The sequence below is a fragment of the Pan troglodytes genome, chromosome 9 (assembly GCF_028858775.2).
Source record: "Pan troglodytes isolate AG18354 chromosome 9, NHGRI_mPanTro3-v2.0_pri, whole genome shotgun sequence".
NCBI classification, from domain to species: Eukaryota; Metazoa; Chordata; class Mammalia; order Primates; family Hominidae; genus Pan; species Pan troglodytes.
This window is the reverse complement of record NC_072407.2, coordinates 9,116,473-9,141,329: the sequence shown is the minus strand read 5'-3', so window position 1 is coordinate 9,141,329 and position 24,857 is coordinate 9,116,473. Positions and strand designations below refer to the sequence as shown.

General features: G+C 36.6%; 2 protein-coding genes across 3 annotated transcripts in view; one reads left to right on the top strand and one right to left on the bottom strand.

Annotated features, from left to right (window-relative positions):
- MMP26 (matrix metallopeptidase 26) overlaps positions 1-24,857 on the bottom strand; it is a 286,289-nt gene continuing 261,432 nt past the window's right edge. The window contains exons 3-8 of one of the 2 annotated variants that reach the window (XM_009459785.5): positions 4,133-4,375; positions 2,571-2,791; positions 1,688-1,836; positions 938-1,063; positions 308-469; positions 1-216 (exon numbers count right to left, since the gene is read on the bottom strand). In XM_009459785.5, the coding sequence (XP_009458060.4) occupies positions 188-216; positions 308-469; positions 938-1,063; positions 1,688-1,836; positions 2,571-2,791; positions 4,133-4,231 (786 nt within the window). In that variant the 5' untranslated portion in view covers positions 4,232-4,375 and the 3' untranslated portion in view covers positions 1-187. The remainder of the gene's footprint in view (positions 217-307; positions 470-937; positions 1,064-1,687; positions 1,837-2,570; positions 2,792-4,132; positions 4,376-24,857) is intronic. The other variant, XM_063783556.1, reaches the window with a different exon arrangement.
- LOC104008399 (olfactory receptor 51A4-like) lies at positions 18,537-19,481 on the top strand. Its single transcript, XM_009459784.3, has one exon. It carries the CDS (start codon positions 18,540-18,542, stop codon positions 19,479-19,481), a length of 942 nt encoding a protein of 313 aa, XP_009458059.3. The 5' UTR covers positions 18,537-18,539.

The window sequence follows — 24,857 nt, the reverse complement described above, 5'->3', positions numbered from 1 at the left end:
TTACTCTTTAAAACAATCTTTATTGTGACTCAGTAGCGTTTTGAGTGTCGGTTCAGCTAACCTGACTAGGTTGCATTCTTTAGGGCTTCATCCTAGCAGTCTCCAAGGCTGCTTTAGTGCTTTCAGTTCTTTGATCCTCCAATAAACTCCCTGAAAGGACAGGTTGAATAAGTCCTCTGTGCTAACACTAAGGCATGTCAGATGAACATTTTTCTCCTATGGAAACAGAAAAAAAAAAAAACAACAGTAAATTTCAGGTGAAATTTTCCTGCCCAGATCTCCCTTCTCTTCCTTAAGCAGCACAGACCATACAAATGCTGGATCCTTTGGATATCGTCGGCACTGAGCTGGAAGGTTCTAGGGTCGTGATACCAGTAAGTGGGGTACATTATGGAGCTCCGATTCCCAGAGTGCTGCAGGCCCAAAGAATGCCCAATCTCATGAGTTGCAACCAGGAACAGATTATATCCTGAAAAATTATAGCAAAAAAAAAGATAAAATTAACTATGCATAGGGAATGCTGAAAGTGTGTGAAATAGGACAAAGAAAAAGGAGAGAACAGAAAACGAGGAAAGGGCAAATGTTACAGGGTAAAGGAAAAGGTAGGCAAGGAGGGAAAGAAAGTAAGTAGAAAACAGAATGGCAAGATATTTGGACAGATAAACTTGAAGTGAAAAAGACACATGGAAAGAAAGAGGGACTGGCAAATAGAAGCAAAGAGGGACAGGAGAAAAAAACACAATCTGACAATGTGTTTATTATGGGATCATCTGTGTTCAGAAATGATCCCACATCTCCTCACTTATAAAGAAGACCTGATTCCTCAGCCAAATCTTCCACCTCACCCTGACCACTCTGGATCCCTAAATGGAAACCATCAACACTGAACCCCAGGTTCCCAGAGAGTTCTAGCAATCCCACCAAACAAGGCATTTACCAGTGTCTGAAGCTGACCAGTGTTCATTCTTGTCAAAATGGACAACTCCAGGATTTCCAGAATTTGGTAAAAAGGCATGGCCTAAGATACCACCTGGCCCATCAAAGGGCCAACCATCTTCATGGGCTGTGGACGACAGAAGCTATGATCACAATGAGGGTGGAGGTAGAAACAAAGGCCAGAATAGTCTTAAGTAAGCCTCAGAGACTTAGGATACTGTGCAACAGTCTACCACTGGGGGATGTGAGAGGGCTAAGGCATTATCTATGCAGAGAAATAAGGTGGGGCCCAAAATCTTCCTACTCTCTTATCTAGGGTAAAAAGAAAGACAGACAGATGGCAGACACTGAGTAAAGCTTACAAGTTAGACAACAATAATAATGATAACCTCTTTTCAAAGTGGTAGGGGAAAAGGGAAAGAGAATTTAAACTCAGAAAGTTTTTATAAGTAAGTTGGTTCAACTTTGAATAGCATTTCAATAGATTTCGGAGCTATGCATCATCTTTTTGGAAGGAAAATGTGCAGTACCCCCACCATATTCACACTGCAGCCAACACCTCTTCTTTATTTATTGCTTCATTTTACTAAAAATGTCTTCCCTATTACAGGATTTGCTTTGCAGTAGGGTTTCGTCAGACTTTTTTTCTCAGAAACTTTAATAGGGGGGCTAGGTTTTTGTTTAAGGATGGAAACCCTTTGTCCTTTACACAAGGCATATACATATCCTTCTTCCCATGTCAATTTCTTACCCCACTGCCAGAAAGAAATCTTGATGTCTGCATCTTCATTCTGCACTTGCTGGAATATCAAAGGGGTCACATTGCTCCAGATGGAAACTGCATAATATATACTGTCTTTCACTGCGGATGGCTTCATATCATGTGGGTAATTGATAATCCTGAGGAAAGCAATCTCTAAATGAAATAGTTCAGAGGAATGGGAATTATCCTAGCTCTAAACATGAATAATTCTACTTTGGGGAGAATCATTTAATAGTTTTAGGACTCATTTTGGTTATTTATAAAGTTGAGCTAATTTCAGACTAATTAAATCAGAAACTTAAGGAATTAAACATGCAAATATAGATTTCTAAGAATTTTAACAATATCCCAAATTATTCTTAGGTCAGCTAAAGTCTAAGAATGACAGTCCTATCTGGTGGTTGGGGAAAAATAAGTAAATAAAACAATGTGAACAAAATTAAATTAAATTAAATTAAATGTACAGCATTCTACGTAAATTAAAATGTATAGCATTCTACATAATTTAGTACTGCTTGCTTTAGATATCTCAAGTACATTTGGAATCCCCAACAGAAAGAGTAACCTAGGCAGAAATTAAGTTTTCAAAATTGTACCTTAGAACCATCCACACACTCACGCATTAAAATTAAAAAGAAAAGATTTAACAAAGGGAAAGGATAGTGGTTATGCTCTCTACTTTCTAAAGAGATGGTTAGAGGAAGCTAGAAAAGGATCTGGTAGTATTACCTTCTCTGAGGGAGATTTTGGGCTTTGAGCGGGCTGCCAATGAAAGCAGAAGAGAGTAGAGGTACCTCCAGGAGAGACCTGGTAGAAAGCCCTTTGAGGTCATCACCCCACACATTATCCTCTAGGCCTTAGTAACAAGCACCTGTAAGTTAGAGTGTGCTTATTCCACTTGCATCTTCCTGGCGAGATGGAGGTGTCGGACCCATCAGGCACCCCACAGTGGGGCTGGGGTAGCACAGCATGCATCTGCATGTCAAGTAGGTCTGTCCCATTCCGATGGAATTGTTGCAGGAGCTGTGTTTGTGTCTCCTGGGTAAGGAGTGGCGACTCCTTCTTGGTCAGGAAAAATTGATGGAAATAGCCCTGAATCAGATCAAAAAGGATGAGTACTAAGAGTCAATAGGGAAGACCCATATATCAGTTACCCTGGGCATAGCCTTCTTTGAGGGTCTCAGAAGGATGGTACTTAGTCTGGCCTTCCTAAGTCTCCTGTTCTCAGTCAGATGATGGCAGCCATCCCTGATTCTTTATGCCACAGTGAAATGATACGAAGGAGAGGTGACAGAATAAAAATAACCTGGATAAACTATAACATTTTTTTAAAAGAAAAAGCTTCCAAGTTTTAGGATGGAGAAACCCAAGTATAAACGACAGGAAGATATTACCTGGGAATTGCCCGGGGAAGATGGCCTCTGGTCTTTCTGACTGATGGAGGTTTTCTTAATCAGGATAGAATCAATCAATCCAGGACATAAAATGTGGCTGGTTCTGCATTCCCCATTTCATTTGCATTTACTTCCATTTCATTAAGCTACTTTTAAAGAGCCCGTTGTTTACCTATTCCTTGTCTCCACTGATTTTTCTGCCAGTCTAGTGTATTAAATGGAAACTTCTAAATACAAGAAAAGCACATTGTATTGTAATTAGGCTTTCTCTGTCTATATTTGAACGCTAGCTGGACTCAAAATACTTTAAGGGCAATGCTCATGTCTGATACAGCTTGATCTATTATTCCACAGTTCTTATGAGTACTTGATGTAAACCTATTGACTGTTTTTTTTTAATTATATGACTGCATTTTTATGCCTTTGTTTTATTATCAGCTGAGCTGGGCACTAAGAGGCAAATGACTTATTGTATCGTTCTGGACTAAACATTAGCAGGAAATTTGACTAGGTTCCTATACAATTACAAAATACATGACTGCAACCAGTTATAACATTTTTAAGGTATTTTTGATGCTTAAAAGTTTGGAGCAAATTCAGAATTTTTTTAGAAATTGAAAGTGTGTGGTAGACCGACTGGGAGATTACTCAGTCAATGTGAAGGTCCCATTAATTCATTTGAATGATTTCCCTTGATCTCTCACTCCAGTATATAGCTCAGAGACCTATATACTGGAGTGTTCACTCTATGCCATATAGAAGACTAAGAAAGTGAGAGATGAGCAATGGGGCTGAATTAGGCACAGAAGGCACAGTGCCTAGGGCCCAAAAACACTTTCAGGGGCTACAAAAAATTAATTTTTTTCTTAAAATTAGAAGAGAAAAATGAATACATAGATAGAATAAAATGTTTTCATGTGTAATATTAATGTGTGTATTTATCATTATACCATGCAGTCACACATACACACACACACACACAAAATAAGAGCCCACAATGGTCACCATGTAATAATGTGGTCCTGAGTCGTTCACCTACCTCAACAAAGTCCCATCCTTTATGGTCTGCAGCAGGGGGCACTGGAACGGCGAAACACCAGGGCAAGAAGATAGTAACTCTTAAGATGACGAGCTGCATGCCAAACCCTCATTTGTCCCACTGCTTGAATTCAGGTACACAACTTGGGCCACTGGATCTTTATAGATGTGCCAGCAACATCCAATGACTCACTCTGCCAGTTTGCCCTTTCTTTGAATCTGTGAGTGGCGTCATCATCCATACCTGCTGAGGGCAGAGTGACCAGCATGCAAGGGTGACAAAAGCAGCCATGGAATTTATTTTTAAGCTCAATTCACACCTGATGGTCCTCAGCATCCTGGGCCACAGGCCTGGTTAAGGAAATACAGGTCAGTCTCAGAATATAGGGGGCATCATTTTTTAAAATAGGGGAAAAAACAAGAAACAGGAGGTGTGTCAAAACGCATTACAGCTTTGTCTATAGAATAATTACCAGTCAGAGACATTCAATCTTGCTCCAGAAGCTAAAAAGAGAAAAAAGAATAAAATCAAGGGAAATAAATAATGTCTGCTGTAATAAAGATCCAGATCAGAGTATGAAAATCTCCAAGACCTGGCCTGGCACGGTGGCTCACGCCTGTAATCCCAGCACTTTGGGAGGCCGAGGAGGGCGGATCACAAGGTCAGGAGATCGAGACTATCCTGGCTAACACGGTGAAACCCCGTCTCTACTAAAAACACAAAAAATTAGCCGGGCGTGGTGGCGGGCGCCTGTAGTCCCAGCTACTCGGGAGGCTGAGGCAGGAGAATGGCGTGAACCCGGGAGGCGGAGCTTGCAGTGAGCCGAGATCGTGCCACTGCACTCCAGCCTGGGCGACAGAGGGAGACTCCGTCTCAAAAAAAAACAAAAAACAAAAAACAACAACAACAACAAAAACAACAAAAAAACCCCAAAAAAATCTCCAAGACCTATGTAAAACAGATCTAGAAAAACACAGAAAGAGGTAGTTAATAGCTATATGTTGAAGAAAACAAAGCATTGATAATAAGTTGACACACCCACGTCTATAGATGTACATGTTTATGTATATGTATAGATACATATACATATATATCTCACAGCAAAATATTTCAGCTCATTACCTTAGAAATCACACGACTCGGCTGGGTGCAGTGGCTCACACCTGTAATCCCAGCACTTTGGGAGGCTGAGGCGGATGGATCACCTGAGGTCAGGAGTTTGAGACCAGCCTGACCAACGTGGTGAAACTCCATGTCTACTAAAAATACAAAAAAGTAGCTGAGCATGTGGCACGTGCACTCCAGCCTGGGCAACAAGAGCGAAACTCCATCTAAGAAAGAAAGAAAGAGAGAGAGAGAGAGAGAGAGAGAGAAAGAGAGAGAGAGAAAGGAAGGAAGGAAGGAAGTCACAGAACTCTGGAAATGAGTCCTAACTCTTCTACTTAAAAGCTGTTCAACTAGGCCAGGCGCAGTGGCTCACTCCTGTAATCCCAGCACTTTGGGAGGCTGAGGCGGGCGGATTACCTGAGGTCAGGAGTTCAAGACCAGCCCGGCCAACATAGTGAAACCCCGTCTCTACTAAAAATACAAAAAAATTAGCCCAGCATGGTGACAGGCACCTGTAATCCCAGCTACTTGGGAGGCTGAAGCAGGAGAATCACTTGAACTCAGAAGGCGGAGGTTGCAGTGAGCCGAGATCATGCCACTGCACTCCAGCCTGGGAAACAGAGTGAGATTCTGTCTCAAAAAAAAAAAAAAAAAATCGACTGGGCATGGTGGTGCTCACTTGTTGTCCCAGCTACTCAGGAGGCTGAGGTGGGAGGATCATTTGAGCCTGGGAGGTCTTGGCTGTAGTGATCCATGATCATGCCACTGCATTCTAGCCTTGACAACAGAGTGAGATCCTATCTCCAAGAAAAAATAAAAAAATAATAATAAAAGAATTAAAATGGAAGATAATGAAAGAATTTGTTAAAAATATACAATTATTGAGGGCTTATTATAAGGCAATTCTGTGTTTTAAACCTTTGGTATAGATTAAAATATAGTATAAAAATTTTATAGGTTAAAAAAAATGAGACTCAAAGAGGTGAAAGAACATGCCAAAGTCACACTATTAATGAATAGAGAAAATTCGCTTCAAATCTGTTAACGAAATACTTCATCAACAGGATTAAACAACATGATATATATGTGGAGGGAGGTCAACAGATAGATGAGAGATAGATAGACGGTTACTACTCCACAGCAGCAGGCAACAAACTACTGACACATGCAACAAAATAGACAACATTAAAAACATGTTGAATTAAAGACATGGGAAACCAAATGGTAATCCTATTTGAGGCTCAAGAACAAGGAAAGCTAATTTGTAGAAAGCAATGAGTATAGTGGTTGCCTCTGTCATGGAGGGGATTGTTGGTAAAGGAGCACAATAGAAATTTATCCAGGAATGAAATGTCTATTTCTTGACTGATATCTGGGTAATACAAATATATTCACTTTTTGAAACTCACTAAGCTGTACACTTAAGATTCATACATCATACCATTAAACCTCTACAAAAATAAATACAATTTCAATGAATAAAGAAAAGAAAAATATAGATTAATAAGGTACCAAAAGCGGCACCCATTTCACCATGAGGAATATAGAACTGTAATATAAATGGTAATGCATGTGGTCAAATGAGCATATAAATAATCGTTTTGTGGATGATATTGTAATGCGAGTGCTATATCCCAGTTAATGTTCTAAAAGAAGAACGTTTTATGCTAAAGACATGGGTAAATAATGGAATGTCAACCAGAAGAATTAATAAAATAACATATATGTGATATACTTGGAAAACAGAATATGGTTAATCTGAAAAAGGCAAGATGGATTTAAGACTGCCTATGGAAACAATGATGTTTGTTGTTAGACAAATATGGTATAGAGATTGTTATTCCTGATAACCTCTATCAACTTTGTAAATTATGAGTTTGTTCACTAAAATCTCATGGTGATATAGACCTTATTATATTCTCATTTCAAAGATTAATAAACTAGGGTTTGGGGAATATAAAACTCTTTCCATGGAAACGATAAAAATATTGATATTTACATCTATATCTGACTAAGTTTTAAGTCAGATTATGTATTAAATGAGGCATGCTGCTTATCACTGCTGGCAGATCTCCATCAATAATATCATCAACATATCTTTGATGTTTCTATGGCCTGAATACATTCAAAAACCTAAGCTCAGTGGAATCACAATGAAAGAAACAAGGTGAAAATGACTAAAACTTATTCAAAATCTATAGCAGTTTTGAAAGAAGCGAAAATAAAAAAAAAATCCTCTAAGTCTCTCACACTTTCTCCGGTGTTCTGAACATAGACTTCTCTAGGATGGTTAAAAATCAGGTTAAATCTCTCTATCCCATTGAAAGAAGGTGACCAGAGAACCCCCATAGAGCATGGTTCCTCAATCACTCTGATGTATTCTTGAAATTCTGTTGCAGAAATGTTAATAAATGAAACCCTCCTGAAATTTCAAAATATTCTGTTGTACACAATAACTATACACAATTTTTATTTGTCAATTGACAAATTTACTAACAAATTGAAAAAAATGAAATATAAAGAAGCCCTCATATTTTACAGGCCCATAAATGACACTGTAGGCTCATTAATGACAGCGACTTCAAGTTGCATCAATATCTCTAGCACAGACTTTGGAACTTGGAAGGAACCCATTATTCATTAAATGAATAAAAGTGTTCAGTAAAAAAAATCTCATAGCTGGTAATGAAATCAGAAGTGAGTGAATACTTAACAAACTAGTGATACATACGAGCATATAATTCAGATCGCTCAACGCAGGACAAGTGATCATTATAACAACTTATTGAGCGCATACACTGTGCCAAGAATGCACTTTCTTCATCAACACAACTACCTGTGAAGTAGGTGTTTTATAGTATTCATCTTATAGTTAAGGAAATGAGGTTTTGAGGTCATTTAATTGTCATTTTGGGGGGTCACAATGCTCAAAGTTATGTATAGAAGTTATAAATAAAGAGTATTTTATTCTGAAGGCAGAATCTTTGATCACTGGCCTGGATTGCCACTTTTGATGAGACTGCCCCGTCTTTCATCTTGACACGCACCTCTCTAATGCTGCTCCTGGAACTCCCAGTATGCCCCATGCAATCCGATAGGGCCGGCACAGATGAGCAGCCATCTGTAAGCCTGACCCAGCACTCAAATACATGAGCGCTGACTGCTGAGAGCCAGCTTAACTAAGAAAGCAAATGAGTGACTTATTAACGATTCAGCTGCTGATAAGGGAAGTAATGTGTTGAAAGCACAACAGTGTTTCTCAAAATGTAATATGCATAGAATCGCCTGTGGATATTAATAAAAATGCAGATTCTAATTCAACAGGTCTTGAATAAGCCTAATATTCTCAATTTCTAACAAGATCCTAGGTGATGCCAACGCTGCTGATCCAAAATCATACTTTTTAAGTAGTTATGAGGCAGAAGATATTGGCAATGTAAGGAACAAAAGACCTGTGAATTTAACCAGAAAGTTTTAATAATGGATACCAGATTTTATGTTTTATTTTTAAAATCAGAACTATGGAAACAGGCCCCTGTCTCTCCTCTCACCCACATCTATGCTTTCATCTTTCTCATTATGCCTGTAGCATTTGATCTGCTGGGTATAAACATCTGGCCTCTGCCTAGGACCTCTCCTAGCAGATTTTGAATTGTTTCCCATCTCCTTCTGGAAGAAATGAGAAAACGTAATTTTGAAGATATCAGACTGCACGGCCACTTTTTCTGTTACTCAGGTAAAGAGTGGGTGCAGGGAGAGTTTGTGGGGCATTGGAAAATTGATGCCTTTGTCATGACACTGGCAGCTCTTCTGGAAAAGATTCAATATCTGATTCATTTTGACAGAGAACAAATGCTTTCACCACAATACCGTAGTTTGAGCTAATGCTAAGAGAAGGATTACCAATAGAGAGCATAGAGGGTAATGAGATAAGAACCATGGGGCTGGGCAGGCTGCAAGGAGCCATCGATGCCCCAGTACAGCACAGAACCACACAGTCATTTAGTGATCATCATAGAAAGTGTATATTTTCTCTCCTGAAACTATTTTGCATTTGCAATTTATTTATTCAACTGAGAGAATGGCATATTACTGGTGTGCAAAGGTTATTAAGACACAAAGCCTGCTTTAAGTTAGTTTACCGTCTCATAGAATGGTCTATTAAATAAACATAGAATTGCGAGACAGTAATAAGCCTCAGAATAAAAACCTATACAAGCTTTGCTAGTGGCTAATTGGAGTGAGATCTTAACCCACATGGATTTCTATGAGGAGGTAAATAGAGGAGGTGATGTAACCTGGACCTTACACATTTCAACAATGTTGTAGGAACGCTGGGAAAAAGCCTAGAACCTCAGGTCATTTCTTTTGATTAGAGTATAGGTTTTGCCTGAGCAAACCTCTTTCATACAGATAAGAACAGAGAGTGAAGTAAGAAATGGATCCTGTAGGGATTTAAAAGTCATGTAAATATTTTATACCCTTTACCTCTTGTAAATATGTATTTATATTGGTGTTTATTCAGATAAATATACTACTTATCAAAATAGTAATTATAAGAGTAACCAACTTTTACTGATTGTTAAGTGTTATTTCTATGAATTATGTCATTTAATTACATGAACAACTTTTATTTTACAAATTAGGGAATTAAGACTCAGGGAGTTGAGTAATTTGTCGAAATTTAGAGACTTTACAATTGCCAGAGTCTGCAATTTTTAACTTTCATACAGGCAGACGTAAACATGTATAGTCATGTGCCACATAACAGTGTTATTCAATGATGGACCACATTAGCATGGTGCTCCCATAAGATTGTAATGAAGCTGGAAATTCCTATCATGTAGTGACATTGTAGCTGTCGTAACGTCATAACACATTGCATTTCTGATAATGCTGATATAAAGAAACTGACTTCACCACCAATCCTACAGAAGTATAGCACATACAATTATATACGGTATATAATTCCTGATAAAGATAATAAACAACTGTTATTGGTGTATGTATTTACTACACTAAAATTTTATCATTCAGAGTGTACTCAATATATATGTATATGTTTATATATGTATGTATATTGTATATATGTATGTATATTGTGTGTGTATATATATACACATACATACATATATATGTAAAATTAACTGTAAAACAACCTCAGGCAGGTCAGTCAGGAGGTGTTTCAGAAGAAGGAATTGTTGTTATAGGAGATGACAACTCCATGCACCCTGAAGACCTTCCAGTGGGACAAGATATGGAGGTGTAAGACAATGATATTGATGATCCTGAGCCTGTGTAGGCCTAGGCAATGTAGTGTTTATGTATTAGTTTCTAACAAAAAGTTTAAAAAAGAAAAAAAAGAAAAAAAATTAAAAATATAAAAAGCTTATAGAATAAGGATATAAAGAAAAAATTTTTTACAGTTATACAGTGTGGTTGTGTTTAAGCTAAGTGCTATTAGAAAAGATTCAAAAGTTTAAAAAATTGAAGTTTGTAAATAAAAAAGTTATAAGAAGATAGGTTAATTTATTATTAAATAAGAAAGTTTTAAGCTAAATTTAGGGTAGCCTAAGTGTACAGTAGTGTACATTCACTCACCAATCACTCCCTGACTCACCCAGAGCAACCTCTAGGCCCACATGCTCCTTTTATAGTAAGTGCCCTACCAAAGTGTAGCATTTTTAATCTTTTATGTTGTGTTTTTACCATACATTATTTATGTTTGGGTATACAGATATTTACTATTGTGTTACAATTGTCTATAGTATTTAGTACAATAGCATGCTGCATGGGTTTGTAACCTAGGAACAATAGGCTATAGCATATACTTTAGCTATGCCATCTCGGTTTGTGTAAATACACTCTACGATGTTCTCATGACAATGCATTTCTCAGAACGAGTATCTCTATCATTAAGCGTTGTATGACATACACACAGGTATGCACACAAACACACCTATACGTTTTATATCAATTATACATGCTTATATTTTTAAAAATCAAACAGTACAAAAATGCGAGAAAAGAAACAACAGTTCCTTGACTCTCCTTTGCCATCTTCAGTACACTCTCTAAAGGAAGCAATTTTGAGTTGTTTAAATTTCTTCTTTTATAAGTTTTTCCAGTAATAACATTCAGCTACTGAACTAATATGTTTATATTGTTATTTATTGATTTGCAGTTTTAGATAATATCTATTGTCATATAACTAAGAATTCACCTTAACTGAAAGCCCCTTAAGTTCTGTCCTTCTTAATATGTTTATGTTATTATTTTATTTTCTTCATTGTGTATGCTAAGCTTCTAAACAATATTATGATCATTGTACTTTTCATTAAAACAGATACAAATAATATTTCTTCACTCTTCACTTAGGAAAATGAGGATATTAATGTCCACAAATACTTCCTTCAATGAACTATATTTTTACTTAAAAATTGTTTATATTATTTTGTCACCACAAAGTAATCTTTCATATTTTTCTTCAAATAATTTCTTCATATTTTTCAACAAATAATATGTATAATTCTATGACTATGGGAATATAAATAGCACAGAATTATTGCATATCCGTTTTATTTGCACAACTTTCACTATTTCATTGGGTTTTTCATTAGTTTACTTTTCCTTTTGCATTATCTTGTCTTAGTAATCTCCTTAAATTTAAATTTTTTTATATTTTATGTTTTATTTTGTTTTCCATCCCTATATTTTGTTCTTTGCTTGCAGTCAAGTGTTCAATATATACATTGAATAAAAGACCTTCATGTAATGTTACCCCAAAAGAAAACATACATGGGTCATGGAAGATGTGGTGTCTTCTGCCCTCACAACTGTGGACTCTTGTCATGTTAAATTCACTGGTTTCGAAAGGAGGTACACTTTTTCCATAAATAAACTACAGCTATCATCTGGAAACTTTGGTGTCTTTATACGCAGAAACCAAATGGCCGGAAGAGGACTACTCATATTTTCAAGGGTAACTGACCCTGATACTCAGGAAAAAGAAAATCTGTCATAAAACATGCAAAAAAGCCAGGTCATGGAGCTGGAATAATCCTCTCTGGGGATTATTCTACTGGGCAATACTCAGTCCACAGCTTTAGCCTGGATTGGCCAAAGTTTTATCAGTCCTGTATTATACTTTTACTTTTCTTTCTGTCAAATCCTGCTTTTTCCCCTTCTCTTTCACAAATACTGAACTCTTAATACATTAAGTCTATATCATGACAGAGGGTATGAGAATTAACATAACACCGGGGCAAAACTGTAAATGTGAATTGCTCTCTGTTCCATATAAACATGAATTATTTCTGATTTTTTAAATTATTGTTTTCTGCCTGGGATAGAATAAAAGTATTTATCAAATGAATGCCTGTCATGTACCTAAGGCTAATGAATCTAAGAAATCTGTCCAATGGTTGTAACTACTAGTTGGTTGAACTTCCAGCAGTCTACAGTCATTTTCCAAGGTATAGCTGGGGTCTGCAGAGACCACACAGGTGAATTAAAAGGAGATAAGTTAGGGACTGTGATGCTAAATTTCATCAACCACCCTGGGGTATGGCATTTGTTTTGGAATTAACTTATTAGCCCCAGACATTTGGAGGCAATTTCATAGAACTCTGTTTGTTCTTTCTCACTATAAAAGCTCTTACTCATTAAACTAAGGATTGAGGCACTACCAAATACATCAGTCTCAATTATACATTAGAGGTATCAGTGCCAATTCAGATCCTGCATCCAACAGTCCTAAAAACGACATGATGTTCATTTTTCACAAGTGTAGTTACTCAAACAAGTGACTGTCAATCCCTTTGGAGGACCAGGGAAATCAGTATAATGTGTATAATGGTGTTAAAATAACCAACCTGGGGATTTATTCAATCATTGGTTTGCAGTCTGAACGAATTCAGATCTGGAATCTTGGCAAGGGCTTGCAAATTCTCTGTGAAGCAACTGCTCTCAGCTTCATGGTTATCCATCTTTGATTTCCTGTGTGGATACAAGCCAAGTATCACTGTTGTTGCTGCCCATTATTTTGCTCCTATGGATGCCCCTTTCTACAGGCTTCTGGGAGCAATTTCCACAAAATGTTTGTTTCATGTCTGAAGGTTTTAGCTGGATATTAAATTCTATATTTTGTGACAGGACTCACAAGTCATATACTCTTTCCTATATAATTTCATTTTCTAACCTCTTGGACTAAGCAAGCTCAATGTATCATGCTTACTTTGTCATATCTTGCTGGTAGATTCTATCTTATTCTCGTAACTTCTTTAGGGTATAGTCCTTTTCTTCTCTTATCAGACCCAACACCTCACCATCTGTTTATGCTGCAAATTATTCCTAATTTATGACCTGGCATTGGGAAAATAGGAGAAGGTAGGACCCTAACAACGTAATCCTTTTGTTCTTTCTCAAACTGCTGCTAGTCTGACAAAGTAATGAAAGTACACTGATCTGAAGTGTCAGTTAAGTGATGATACGTGAGACAATGTGGCCATATCTTCCAGGACACAGTATGCAAACTAAATCAATATCCATTGTGTTAATTTTTTTAATATGAGGAAAACATATTTTTATTATGAAGGAAAAAACAGTGTTGTCATTACTAAACATCGCTTCCATTTACCCACTCTGAGAACCTGTGTTTTATTCCCACTGTGCTGGGCACTGTTGGTTTAGAGATCCTGATTCTAGAGGTAAAAATATTGTACCAAAAGACATAATTTTATTAAACTATTAGAGATGGCCTCATGTCATTCTAAGATACCAGTAAGCAAAGAAAATAATTACTTTAATAATCAGAATGAGTTAGAAGTGCTGACACTTGATGTGGCCAAGTAAGAATATGCTTACTGTTAGGTGATCCCTGGGCATCCCTTGACACTTCTTGCCCTGTTTTGATGCTAAATGGATGTCTTTGTCCATTTTTGCTCTACTGTAAAGAGATACCTGGGACTGATTAATTTATAAACGAAAGAGGTTTAATTGACTCACTATTCTGCATGGCTGGGGAGGCCTCGGGAAACTTACAATAATGGCAGAAGGCAACAAAGAAGCAAAGGCACATCCTACATGGTGGCAGGCAAGAGTAAGTGAAGAAAGTGAAGGCGGAAGAGCTCCTTACAAAACCATGAGATCTCATGAGAACTCACTCACTATCATAAAAACAACATGGGGGAACCATCCCCATGATCCAGTCACCTCCCACCAGGTTTTCCCTGGACACCTGGACACCTCAATTTAAGATGAGATTTGGGTGGGAACACAAAGCCTACCATATCAATGCACAAATACAAAAGCCACAGTTTGAGAAGTTTATGGTGGCCAAGGATGAAGTTCTAGCTAAGGGTACAGGAATCTAAGCTAGATAGTAGAGGAGAGGGATAGTATGTAACAGTTGGAGCCTCAAGACAGCTGCAGTGTAGGGGACTTTGAATCATCCCACTAACAGTTCACCTGTCACTTCTGAATGGACAAAAAAGGCCTATATGAATTCTGAAAAAGCTGCTTCCAGAATTTATTACTGAAGTTTTTCGGTGAAAGTGTGCAACGGTTGAACTGCAGCTGATGCTCAGTGAATCTCCTGGATGTTCTTATTCTGCCAGAACTGAAGCACTCATTCCTCTAGTGAGAGTGTTATAGCTGACAGGTCACATTTGAGTCCTTCTTAAGAATTTCTTTCTTCTGAATGGAGCCACTTTATCCAAAGTCATGACCCCTCCCATTTAAAGACTACATCCAATGGCCCGTCAATAGGTTGTTAAAAAGGCCCAGGCCTTTCCTCCAATTCAGGACAATTCTGAAGTGGGATCATTTTAGCCCTAGAGATCTCTTCAAGATTAAATATAGCTTTTCTAACAATTGAATGGAATTTAATTTCTCTTTCCACTAGTTCCATTTCCTTTTTTCCCTCATAGCTGTTTAACATAGAAACACTCCCAATAAACTTCTGCACACAAATGTTTAGCTCAATGTTTATCTCAAAGGGATTTCAACGTGCAACAACATCATTATCAAAGACAAATATGAGTAACACAAGAGCAAGAAATCTTTATGTAACAGTAAAAATACATTTATTTAATATAGGAAGTACTCAGATAATAGATAAAATTTAAAAATTGAACAAAGGGTATACATAGACTGGCCTGTAAAAATAAATTCAGGTGCTCTTAAACATGAGCAGAATAACGACTTTCATTTTATAAGATAAAAATTGCATGTATAAGCAAGTAGCAAAAGTGAATCTGAATACTCACAGTGGCACAAACATAATGACCTAGGAAAATAAATTGTGAACACTTCTCCAGAAGTACCTATAACTGCAGGCGAAAGAGCAATCAATTCTGTTGAATAAAGAAGAATAGGTCTCACAGGATGTTAACCTTCAATGGCTAATTTACATGCAGTATAGCAATTCAGCTGATTCTGTTTGAGTCCACTCTTATTTAAGGTCTCATCTGTGTAAAAAAAAGACCTGTGGGCTTTTTAATCCCTCTGGGTCTTGCTTCCTGAGGTGTCATCCTCAGAGGCCTTTGTTCCACTAAAAAGGCACCAAGGTAGAAGGGCTAGAGTCAGACCATCAAGATCAATACATGGGCCTAATAGCCGGGATTTGAGTAGCTTTATCCTGGGTTCAGCTCCTTCTTACGTTGAAGTATAGACTAAGCATGATCTTGGTAAGTACCTGAAAATCCTGATGTTCTAATTGCAAGTCTCATTAATCAAGAGCATTAAGATGGGTATTTTATCCTTAATAAGCTGTTATGATTTTACCATTTAATACTTGCTTCCATGTCAACATATACTCAAGGTTTGACAATCTGCATAACACCATCCTGACAACATTATTATACAAACATCATTATCCTATTAATATAAAGAACATGATAACCTTATTTAACAACTTTCATATAAATACTGAACTTTATTTTAACTTCATTTTAAAAAGACATTCTGTATCTGTTACTTCAACTTTTTTGCATTTTTATAAACTAGACAATTTAGTTGAGTAGGCATTTCTGAGCCGAAGACAGAATACTGGACAATCCTATCTGTGCAATGTTCTATTTCCTCTAGATTCTCTAAAAGTAACATCTTTTAAAGCAAAATAAAATAATCTTCCAGAAAGCCATAGCATTTTCTAAAGAAAGAGATTTTTATACCCTACTTTTCCTCACTGATTACGAAGTACTTTTTAATCCTATTAAGAGGGCTGGTATAAGCTCAAAGTTATTAGCTGGGTTGAATATGGAGGGATTTAAAACTCAGATTTTAAAAAGTGTACATTGATTAAATGATGCAGAGCTATTAAAGCAGTTACTGTATGTCAAAAACAATACCAACATCTTGGCAACCCAAAGTTTTGGGAGAATGTTCGCCAGAGAACATTTGGGAGGAAATCAAAAGAGGAACCGTATCTCCATACATCCACAGGAGGAACAGCATGGAGGAGAGATGAAGTCAGTGACAGAGAAGGTTGAGGCAGTGAAGCCTGAACTGGCTGTGTTTCATACAAAAGCCATGCAGAACGATCTCAAGCAGCGAAAGGTGCACATTCTTCTCAAACGATTCACTTACCTTAACAATTTTAACATTAAATACACTTTGAACCTCCGTCCTGGCGGGAAAGAACTTCCAATAACTCTATTCAGCCATATGGAATAAATAAGCAAATAACAATCTTACAAGCCCTGATAGAATAAATCTTCAGTTTTCCATTGAAGACTTAATCTCACTCTTTTCAGATTAATATCAGAAGCAAGACTTGGGAGTTGGAGGACACTAGGCCTAACAGGCACAAAAAGCCTTCAGTTGGTAGTTGGGCCACTTGACACAACTGGATTAGTGTTTAAAGCAGACAGCCATCATACTGGTATTAGCCACAGTAATAAAAATTTATACATTGCCCTCCTCTGATTTTGCGTGAGGATCTTCCAAACTCTAGGTAAATATTATCTTAACACTTGCCTGATTTTTTTCTTGTGTTTTGTTTGTTTGCATGTAATTTCTTATTCAATCCAGAACGTCCTAGGCATTTTTTAAAAATGTTATTTCATTTTAAGTTCTGGGGTACATGTGCAGGACATGCAGGTTTGTTACATAGGTAAACTTGTGCCAGGGTGGTTTGCTGCACCTATCAACCCATCACCTAGGTATTAAGCCCAGCATGCATTAGCTATTTTTCCTAATACTCTCCCTCCCCCCACCTCAACCCCTGACAGGCCCCAGTGTGTGTTGTTCCTCTCCTTGTGTCCATGTGTTCTCTTTGTTCAGCTCCCACTTATAAGTGAGAACATGCGGTGTTTGGTTTTCTGTTCCTGTGTCAGTTTGCTGAGGATAATGGCTTCCAGCCCCATCCATGTCCCTGCAAAGGACATGATCTCGTTCCTTTTATGGCTGTATAATATTCCGTGGCGTACATGTACCACAAAAAAATCCTTCCTAGGATTTCTTTACAAAGGTGTATACAGAGTTAAGAAGATGATGCAAAGGCACTCCGAAATCTATGGTAGTGAGGAAAGAGAAAAAAAGAGAAAGAACAGCATGGGATGATAGATTTTGACAACAAAATTTTATACTGTTCCTCTAAGCAATCAGTAATCACTAAGAAAAACAGAAAATAATAGAGGATGAATGATTCCGTAAAGAATAGCAATAAAATCATAATGATCTAAAAATAAATTTTGTAAAATCCTCTATAAAGAATGACAACATATTTTTGAGAGATATAAAAGATTTGAGGAGAGGAAAAGAAAATCCATGTTTACAATGAAGACACTATATACATATATGTTTTTTTCTGAATTTTATGTAAATGTTTTGAACTTTTAAAAAATCTTACAAATTTTTAACAAAATTTTAGACCTTTTTTTTCAGCTGAATTTTTATGACAGAAATTTTAAACAAATTTATAAACAGGACATATATTGCAACATTTATACTAAAAAGCAAAAGTTTCAAGTCTTTGAGTTGGATAATATTCGCCTGTATAATTATCTCAGTTGATCAGTAGTCCTTGTATAGGACTTGTACCTGTTATAATCTGTATCTATTTTAAGATTAGATTTTGATATCAATTTGCATTATTTTTCTCTCGGTTTTTTGTTTCTAGTTGAGTCTACCTATCTATTTCTCCTTTTAGGTTTGTGTCTAAGAATTATGTCTATATACCTGGTGTTGTAAGACCTCAATGAGTTCAATAGGATAGAGCCAGGCATTTGAGCCGATCTACTTATACCTCTACAGAAAACCTCTTATGAGCTTCTCATCTTTTCCCTCAAATACTGGGATGTCCATTCTCAATATCTCTGAAATGGAAATCTCTGTTTTCTACTTGGTTGGGATCCCAGGTTTGGAGCATGCCAATATTTGGATCTCTATCCCCATATGTCTCATGTACACTGTTGCTATCCTAGGGAATTGTACCATTCTGTTTTTCATAAAAACAGAGCCTTCTTTGCATGAGCCCATGTACTATTTTCTCTCCATGTTGGCTCTCTCTGACCTGGGACTATCCCTCTCCTCTCTCCCTACCATGTTAAGGATTTTCCTGTTCAATGCTCCAGGAATTTCCCCTGATGCCTGTATTGCTCAAGAGTTTTTCATCCATGGATTCTCAGCTATGGAGTCATCTGTACTTCTTATAATGTCCTTTGATCGCTTTATTGCCGTCTGCAACCCCCTGAGATACACTTCCATCCTCACCAGTGCCAGAGTCATTCAAATTGGGCTTGCTTTTTCTCTCAAAAATGTTTTGTTGATCCTCCCATTTCCTTTCACTCTAAAACATCTAAAATACTGTAAGAAGAACCTCCTGTCCCAATCCTACTGCCTCCATCAAGATGTCATGAAACTGGCCTGCACTGAAAACAAGGTCAACATCATCTATGGCTTATTTGTGGCTCTCACAGGCATCCTAGACTTGACATTTATTTTCATGTCCTACATGTTGATACTGAAAGCAGTGTTGAGCATAGCATCACGAAAGGAAAGGCTCAAGGTCCTCAATACATGTGTTTCCCACATCTGTGCTGTGCTCATCTTCTATGTGCCCATTATCTCCCTAGCTGTCATCTACCGGTTTGCCAAACACAGTTTCCCAATCACTAGGATCCTCATAGCTGATGCTTTTCTGCTGGTGCCTCCATTGATGAACCCCATTGTATACTGTGTGAAGAGCCAGCAGATAAGAAATCTTGTCTTAGAAAAACTGTGCCAGAAGCAAAGCTGAAGCGGATGCTTAACCACATGATGCTTAACCCAAAGTCAAGAAAACAAGCAGAATAGATCAATAAGAAAACATACTATGTTAATCACTTTACAATATAATTTCTCAATCTGTTCATTAGGATTAAAGAATCAAACTTGCAAATCTGTTGGTTCAGTATTCAGGCTTGGGACTCTTATGTAAATAAAATGTATACCCAGGTTTCACTCTTATGCAGTTTCCCTTACCACTCCTATGAACACAATGTATTCTTGTCATTTTCATAATGATTAAAATAATATTGTCTATGTTAATTTGAAAATTAATGATATACACTTACATGATAACTGGGCAGTGATCAGAGGTGACCAAAGACTACCTCTTTATTTAAAGTACTTATTTTCAACACATATTTTTGACATCTTTGAGATATGTGCTTGTTCTCAGGAATTGAAATTAAGATGGGCAATAACACTCTTGCACATGAAACTATTCAAAAAAACATGCATACATGAAAAATATAAAAATAAAATAAACAATGCTTTATTTATTCATTTTATTTAATTCAATATCTCCTTCCTTAACATGAAATGTCATTTTCTAAGGTGACAGATTCCTGTCTTTGACATTTCAATGGGAATTCTACCTAATGACAAAGACTCTCTCCTCTACCCAGGTTCCTCTGAACTGTGTTCTCAACTTGGCCTTGATTTTCATATTTATCTCCATATTGTTCAATTTTAGCAAGAGTCATGCTAGGTCAGTTTAACCAAAGCCCCTTCCCCTCCATATCTGATTACTCTAGATGTTTAATTGATTTCCTCATATTCTACCATTCCCACTTGATATGTGATAATTCTGGCTTGCTGATAGCAAGAATCCTGTTAGGTCAATTATATGCTTTGGACATTTGTCCCCTCCAGATCTCATGTTAAAATTTAATCCCCAATGTTGGAGATGGGGCCTAGTGTGGAGTTGTTTGTGTCATGTGGGTGAATCCCTCATGAAGGGCATGGTACCATTCTTGCAGGATTGAGTGAGTTCTCACTCTATGTTCCTGTGAGATCTGGCTGTTAAAAAAAGAGCCTGGCTACTTCTTCCTCTTTCGTTTTATCTTGCTTCCTTCCTCTTGCCTGTGATACCTTCTCCCTTTCCCCTTCCACCAATGAGTAGAGGCTTTCTGAGGATCTCGCCAGAACCAGATATTGGTGTCATGTTTCTTGTACAGTCTGCAGAACTGTGAGCCAAATAAACCCATTTTGCTATAAAGTACCCAGACTGAGACATTTTCCTTTACAGCAACACAAAACAGACTAAGCCAAAATCTTCCCTACTCTTGATGTTTCCTTTTAATAATTTTCCACTTAGTAACCTATGTCCCCAACCTTACTCCTTTTCCATAAATTCTTACTTTTCACTGTTCATTTAGAGTTGAGCCCAATCCCTCTCCCTACAACAAGCTCCTATACATATCACGTTACTCTCTGTTAATAAAGTTTTTCTTCCTGTTCTTTAAGCATCATAAGTAATTTTTTCTTTAATGTTTGAGGTGCCATGACTCAGGATCACATTTGTCACTGGACCCCAGACTTTTCACTTAGGACCCTGTGTACACACTTTTGACAGCCTGTTGAACGATAGTAAGGACAGATTTGATTCTTAAGGTTTTGTGTGTACTCAAGAAGCTGTGCTACAATCCCAGGTAAGCAGAAACTGAGTTAGAGGCCCAAGTTCCGGCTTCTCTGTTTGACAGGTAACTGCTGGGCTGGAAGTCTTTCTTCCTGGCTCTGTCTTGAGTGGGGATTATTCCTCAACTTTTGGGCTATGTGTTCTTCCTGGATCCTTATTTTGATTACAATTTATTTCCTGATTTGTGAGCTGAAATTTTTTTCATGACAGTTTGTGAGAATGTTTTATTACTTCCATTTGATTCTTCTTTTCCTAATGGGAATTTCTCAGTCAATTGAAATTCCCTTCTTGAATATTTGCTGACTGTGTGCTCCACCAGGTCTATTCACTCCCTTCACCCCAGGCCCCATGCTGTTGCATCATGGCACCATTTTGAAAGCAGGGTGGCACCAGCACCATAAGCCCCTGAGGGGCCTGAGAATCAGCCCATCTAGGGCCTTTGCTGATATCACCACCACTGGCACCAGTGCACAATGCCTGATGACCTGAGGACAGTCTTTCCTGGGTCTGCCACTGCCATAGCCACCACCAGAAATGCACTCCCAAGGGTTCAAGGACAGACCATTTGGTCTCACCACCACCACTAAAAACAACCTTACTTAATACCAAGAAGGAACTGCTGTGCACTAGCACTTGCCCCTAAGGAGACTGATGACTGGCCCACCTGGCACCTCCATCCCCAGAACAGCCTCACCACAGCCTCCACAATAAACCTCAGCTTAAGTGGCTCACCTCTCTATACTCACTTGAACTCCCTGTACACATCAAGAGCTTTCAAGGCACTCAGGAACCCCAAACAGCAATCATCTGAGGCAGAAAGAGGGGGAAAGGGTTAACTGAAAATAGACTGGATATTTTATCCACTCAGAGGAGCTTGGGAAACAGCCAGATTGCTGCTTGATGTTTCCTCAGACACTTGCCTAAAAGGTAGCCCAAAGCTTCTGTCAGATTACATATCAGAACAAAAGAAAATCATAAGAATTCCCCATAAATACTGGTTTAAAAAAAGATTTAGACCTTATTGAGTCAGTAACCTCAATTTATTCCATTTTTGTCAAAAATACTGTTTGGACAGAAATATAAATTGTATTAAAGATAAGAACTACTTTATATAAACCAGTGAGTTTTGTATTACTATGCTTCACTAACTCATAGCTAAGAATTTTAAAATGAAACGTATAAGATCTCTGTGGCTCGTCTGTGTGTTTATGCATTCATGTAAACATGTTATGTAGATGCAATATTTTTCTACTTCTGAATAGTATTACCAAATTAGTTTATAAAATACCTTAAAGGAGCTTTATTCAAATTGGCATGCAGATTAGTGAGTGCCTGTAAATTAAATATTCCTAAAATTCCTAGAAAAAAACTAAACAAAATTATTTTCAAATTTACTTGACATAGGCGTATCTTTGGCAAGTGAGCCTAGTTTAATAACGTTTGCTTAATAAAAACCCTTGTATCTTCTGAGTTATCAGCATTAAGCATAATAAAAAGCATATTTTACTTTACTTGGATTTAAAAGTTGAGTAAGGTAATAGTATATCTACTGGATGTTTAAAATTATGAAAATTATTCAACCTAGGAACATGTGCATGAGTAAAGATGCAGTTAAAATTAATTGTTTAATATAAATACTTTAGGTATGTCAAGCACAGCAGTAAAACAAACAAACAAAAATAAACAAAAATGTATCTAACTTTTTAGGTTTCTACTTTTGTAATGTTTACCTAACATGCCTGTCATATAAAAAGGGTTAACAGGTAAATTACTTGAGATATGAGATAATGGCTAGCTTTGTTTGGTGTTATGTTTACCTTGAAATAATTTCCAGAATATTTTAGTAACTTGCAACCTTAATGTTAGGCTAAGTTTCATTAATAATAGATATTTGTTAAGTATCTAGGTCATTTCTAATAAGATAAACTAGTACAATATTCATTACTAAGCATAAGTTTAAGTTTACACTCTTTTGGCATCTTATTGTTATATGTTTTATATGAGTTACTTATACTTGAGTTCATTAATAAACATGTTTTTGTCACATTGAAAAATTGTTCTATGAGTAAGTATATGCCTCTAGAAATTGTGAAATTATGTATTAATAAATTTGCAATCCTGTTACCGAATCTGGGCTTACGACAATTCACATTTGTCTATTTTCTGTTATAGTTTTCTCTCTAAAGAAAGAAACTGATGGTTAAAAGTTATAATCAACGTATGTGGACAAAACTACTTAAATAATAAGGAAAACAACTCTGTTTAAGAAACATTTAAGGAAAGTCCAGTGTGTTTTCAAGAAGAAAAAGTATGAAGTATGAAAGATATGATGTTGTTTAGGAAAGAAAAAGGTAATTGTATTCTAAAGTAATTTCATTCTAAAGTATGACTGGGTATTCCTGAATGAGGAAATGAAAACTCACATGGATATTTTTCAAAGGTATAGATTGTTTGTAAAGAGGAATTTTATGTGTGGTCAAGTTGACTAAATATGTAAGTGGATTTATTTATTTTTATTAATTATCTTTAATGTCAAAATTATACAGATGCAAGACAAAAATGACAAACTTTCATGGATTATTTGTCTGCTCTTAATAAGAAATTGTAAAAGTGTTTTTCTATACCTTTTTAGTAATCTACTAGAAAACCAAAGTTCTGTGTCTTATCAGAATAGTTTGCTACATTTTATGCTATTTATGCTATGATAAAGACTATTTAAGAGATTATTTTAAGAAAATAATTAATTATTTAAGAGAATCAAATCTTCTCACTTTTAAAATAACTCTTTTTTTTTTAATTTTTGAAAATGTTGCCTTTCCAAAATCAAATCCTAAATGAAATCTTCTTGTTCTTCAATTGATCTTGAGATTTCCCAGAGGGCCTCTGAAAACTCTCAAAGGATTTGTTCTTTCACCATGTAAAGAGAAAAGTTAAAAAATAATTTGGTTTATTTTGCTTGCTAAATTTCATGGAAACATTGTCAAATAAAAAAGATAATTAACCTTTCCTAGGTTATATTTGCATTGTCAAAATGTTATTATTTCAGCAATCATATAAAGTTAATAGAAATTTGTGAATTATTTTTCTATTTATGATATACTCTAATATAATGCTATCAGCAGTAATTCCAGGTATTATTTTTGTTGGGTGTCACAGAAGCAACCAAATATCTTGTCAAACTAACTCTTATTGGATCTTTAGAATTGAATGGATTCATGAAACTGCTAACATAAAACCAAGCAAAACAAAATATATTACATGGGACTGAATGAACTCATAAAGAATAATTAGGGGTTTTGTTTTGAAACACTGCTGATTCTTTCAATGTCCTATTTTCTGAATAAAAGAAGCCCCTTTCCCTTTTCTCTCAAGCAATATGTAAGTTACAGAAATTTAGTAGATTATGTGCTGTAAACAAATATGAAACATTTTTCTTTTCTCCCTACCCGATCCCTTCAAAATTTGGAAACTTTTATTGACTATTCTTATATCTTTGTAAAATAGTTATCAGATAAGTTCAAAAAGAGTCTGTAACAGGACACCATTGAAAAAACTGATTTTATTATCAAAGTTTTGGTTACAATATTATGTTTGAGAATGATGTACTTAGAATCAAATATAAGGAAGCAAGGTTGACTTTATGAAGCCAAAGCTTAATAAAGCCTTCTAGGAAAAAAACAGCCTGACACCTGGCTTACACCTTTCCCAGTA

Bases quoted from the DNA above. Each gene is read 5' to 3' on its own strand.
- LOC104008399 (XM_009459784.3), top strand. From the start codon at position 18,540: ATGTCCATTCTCAATATCTCTGAAATGGAAATCTCTGTTTTCTACTTG.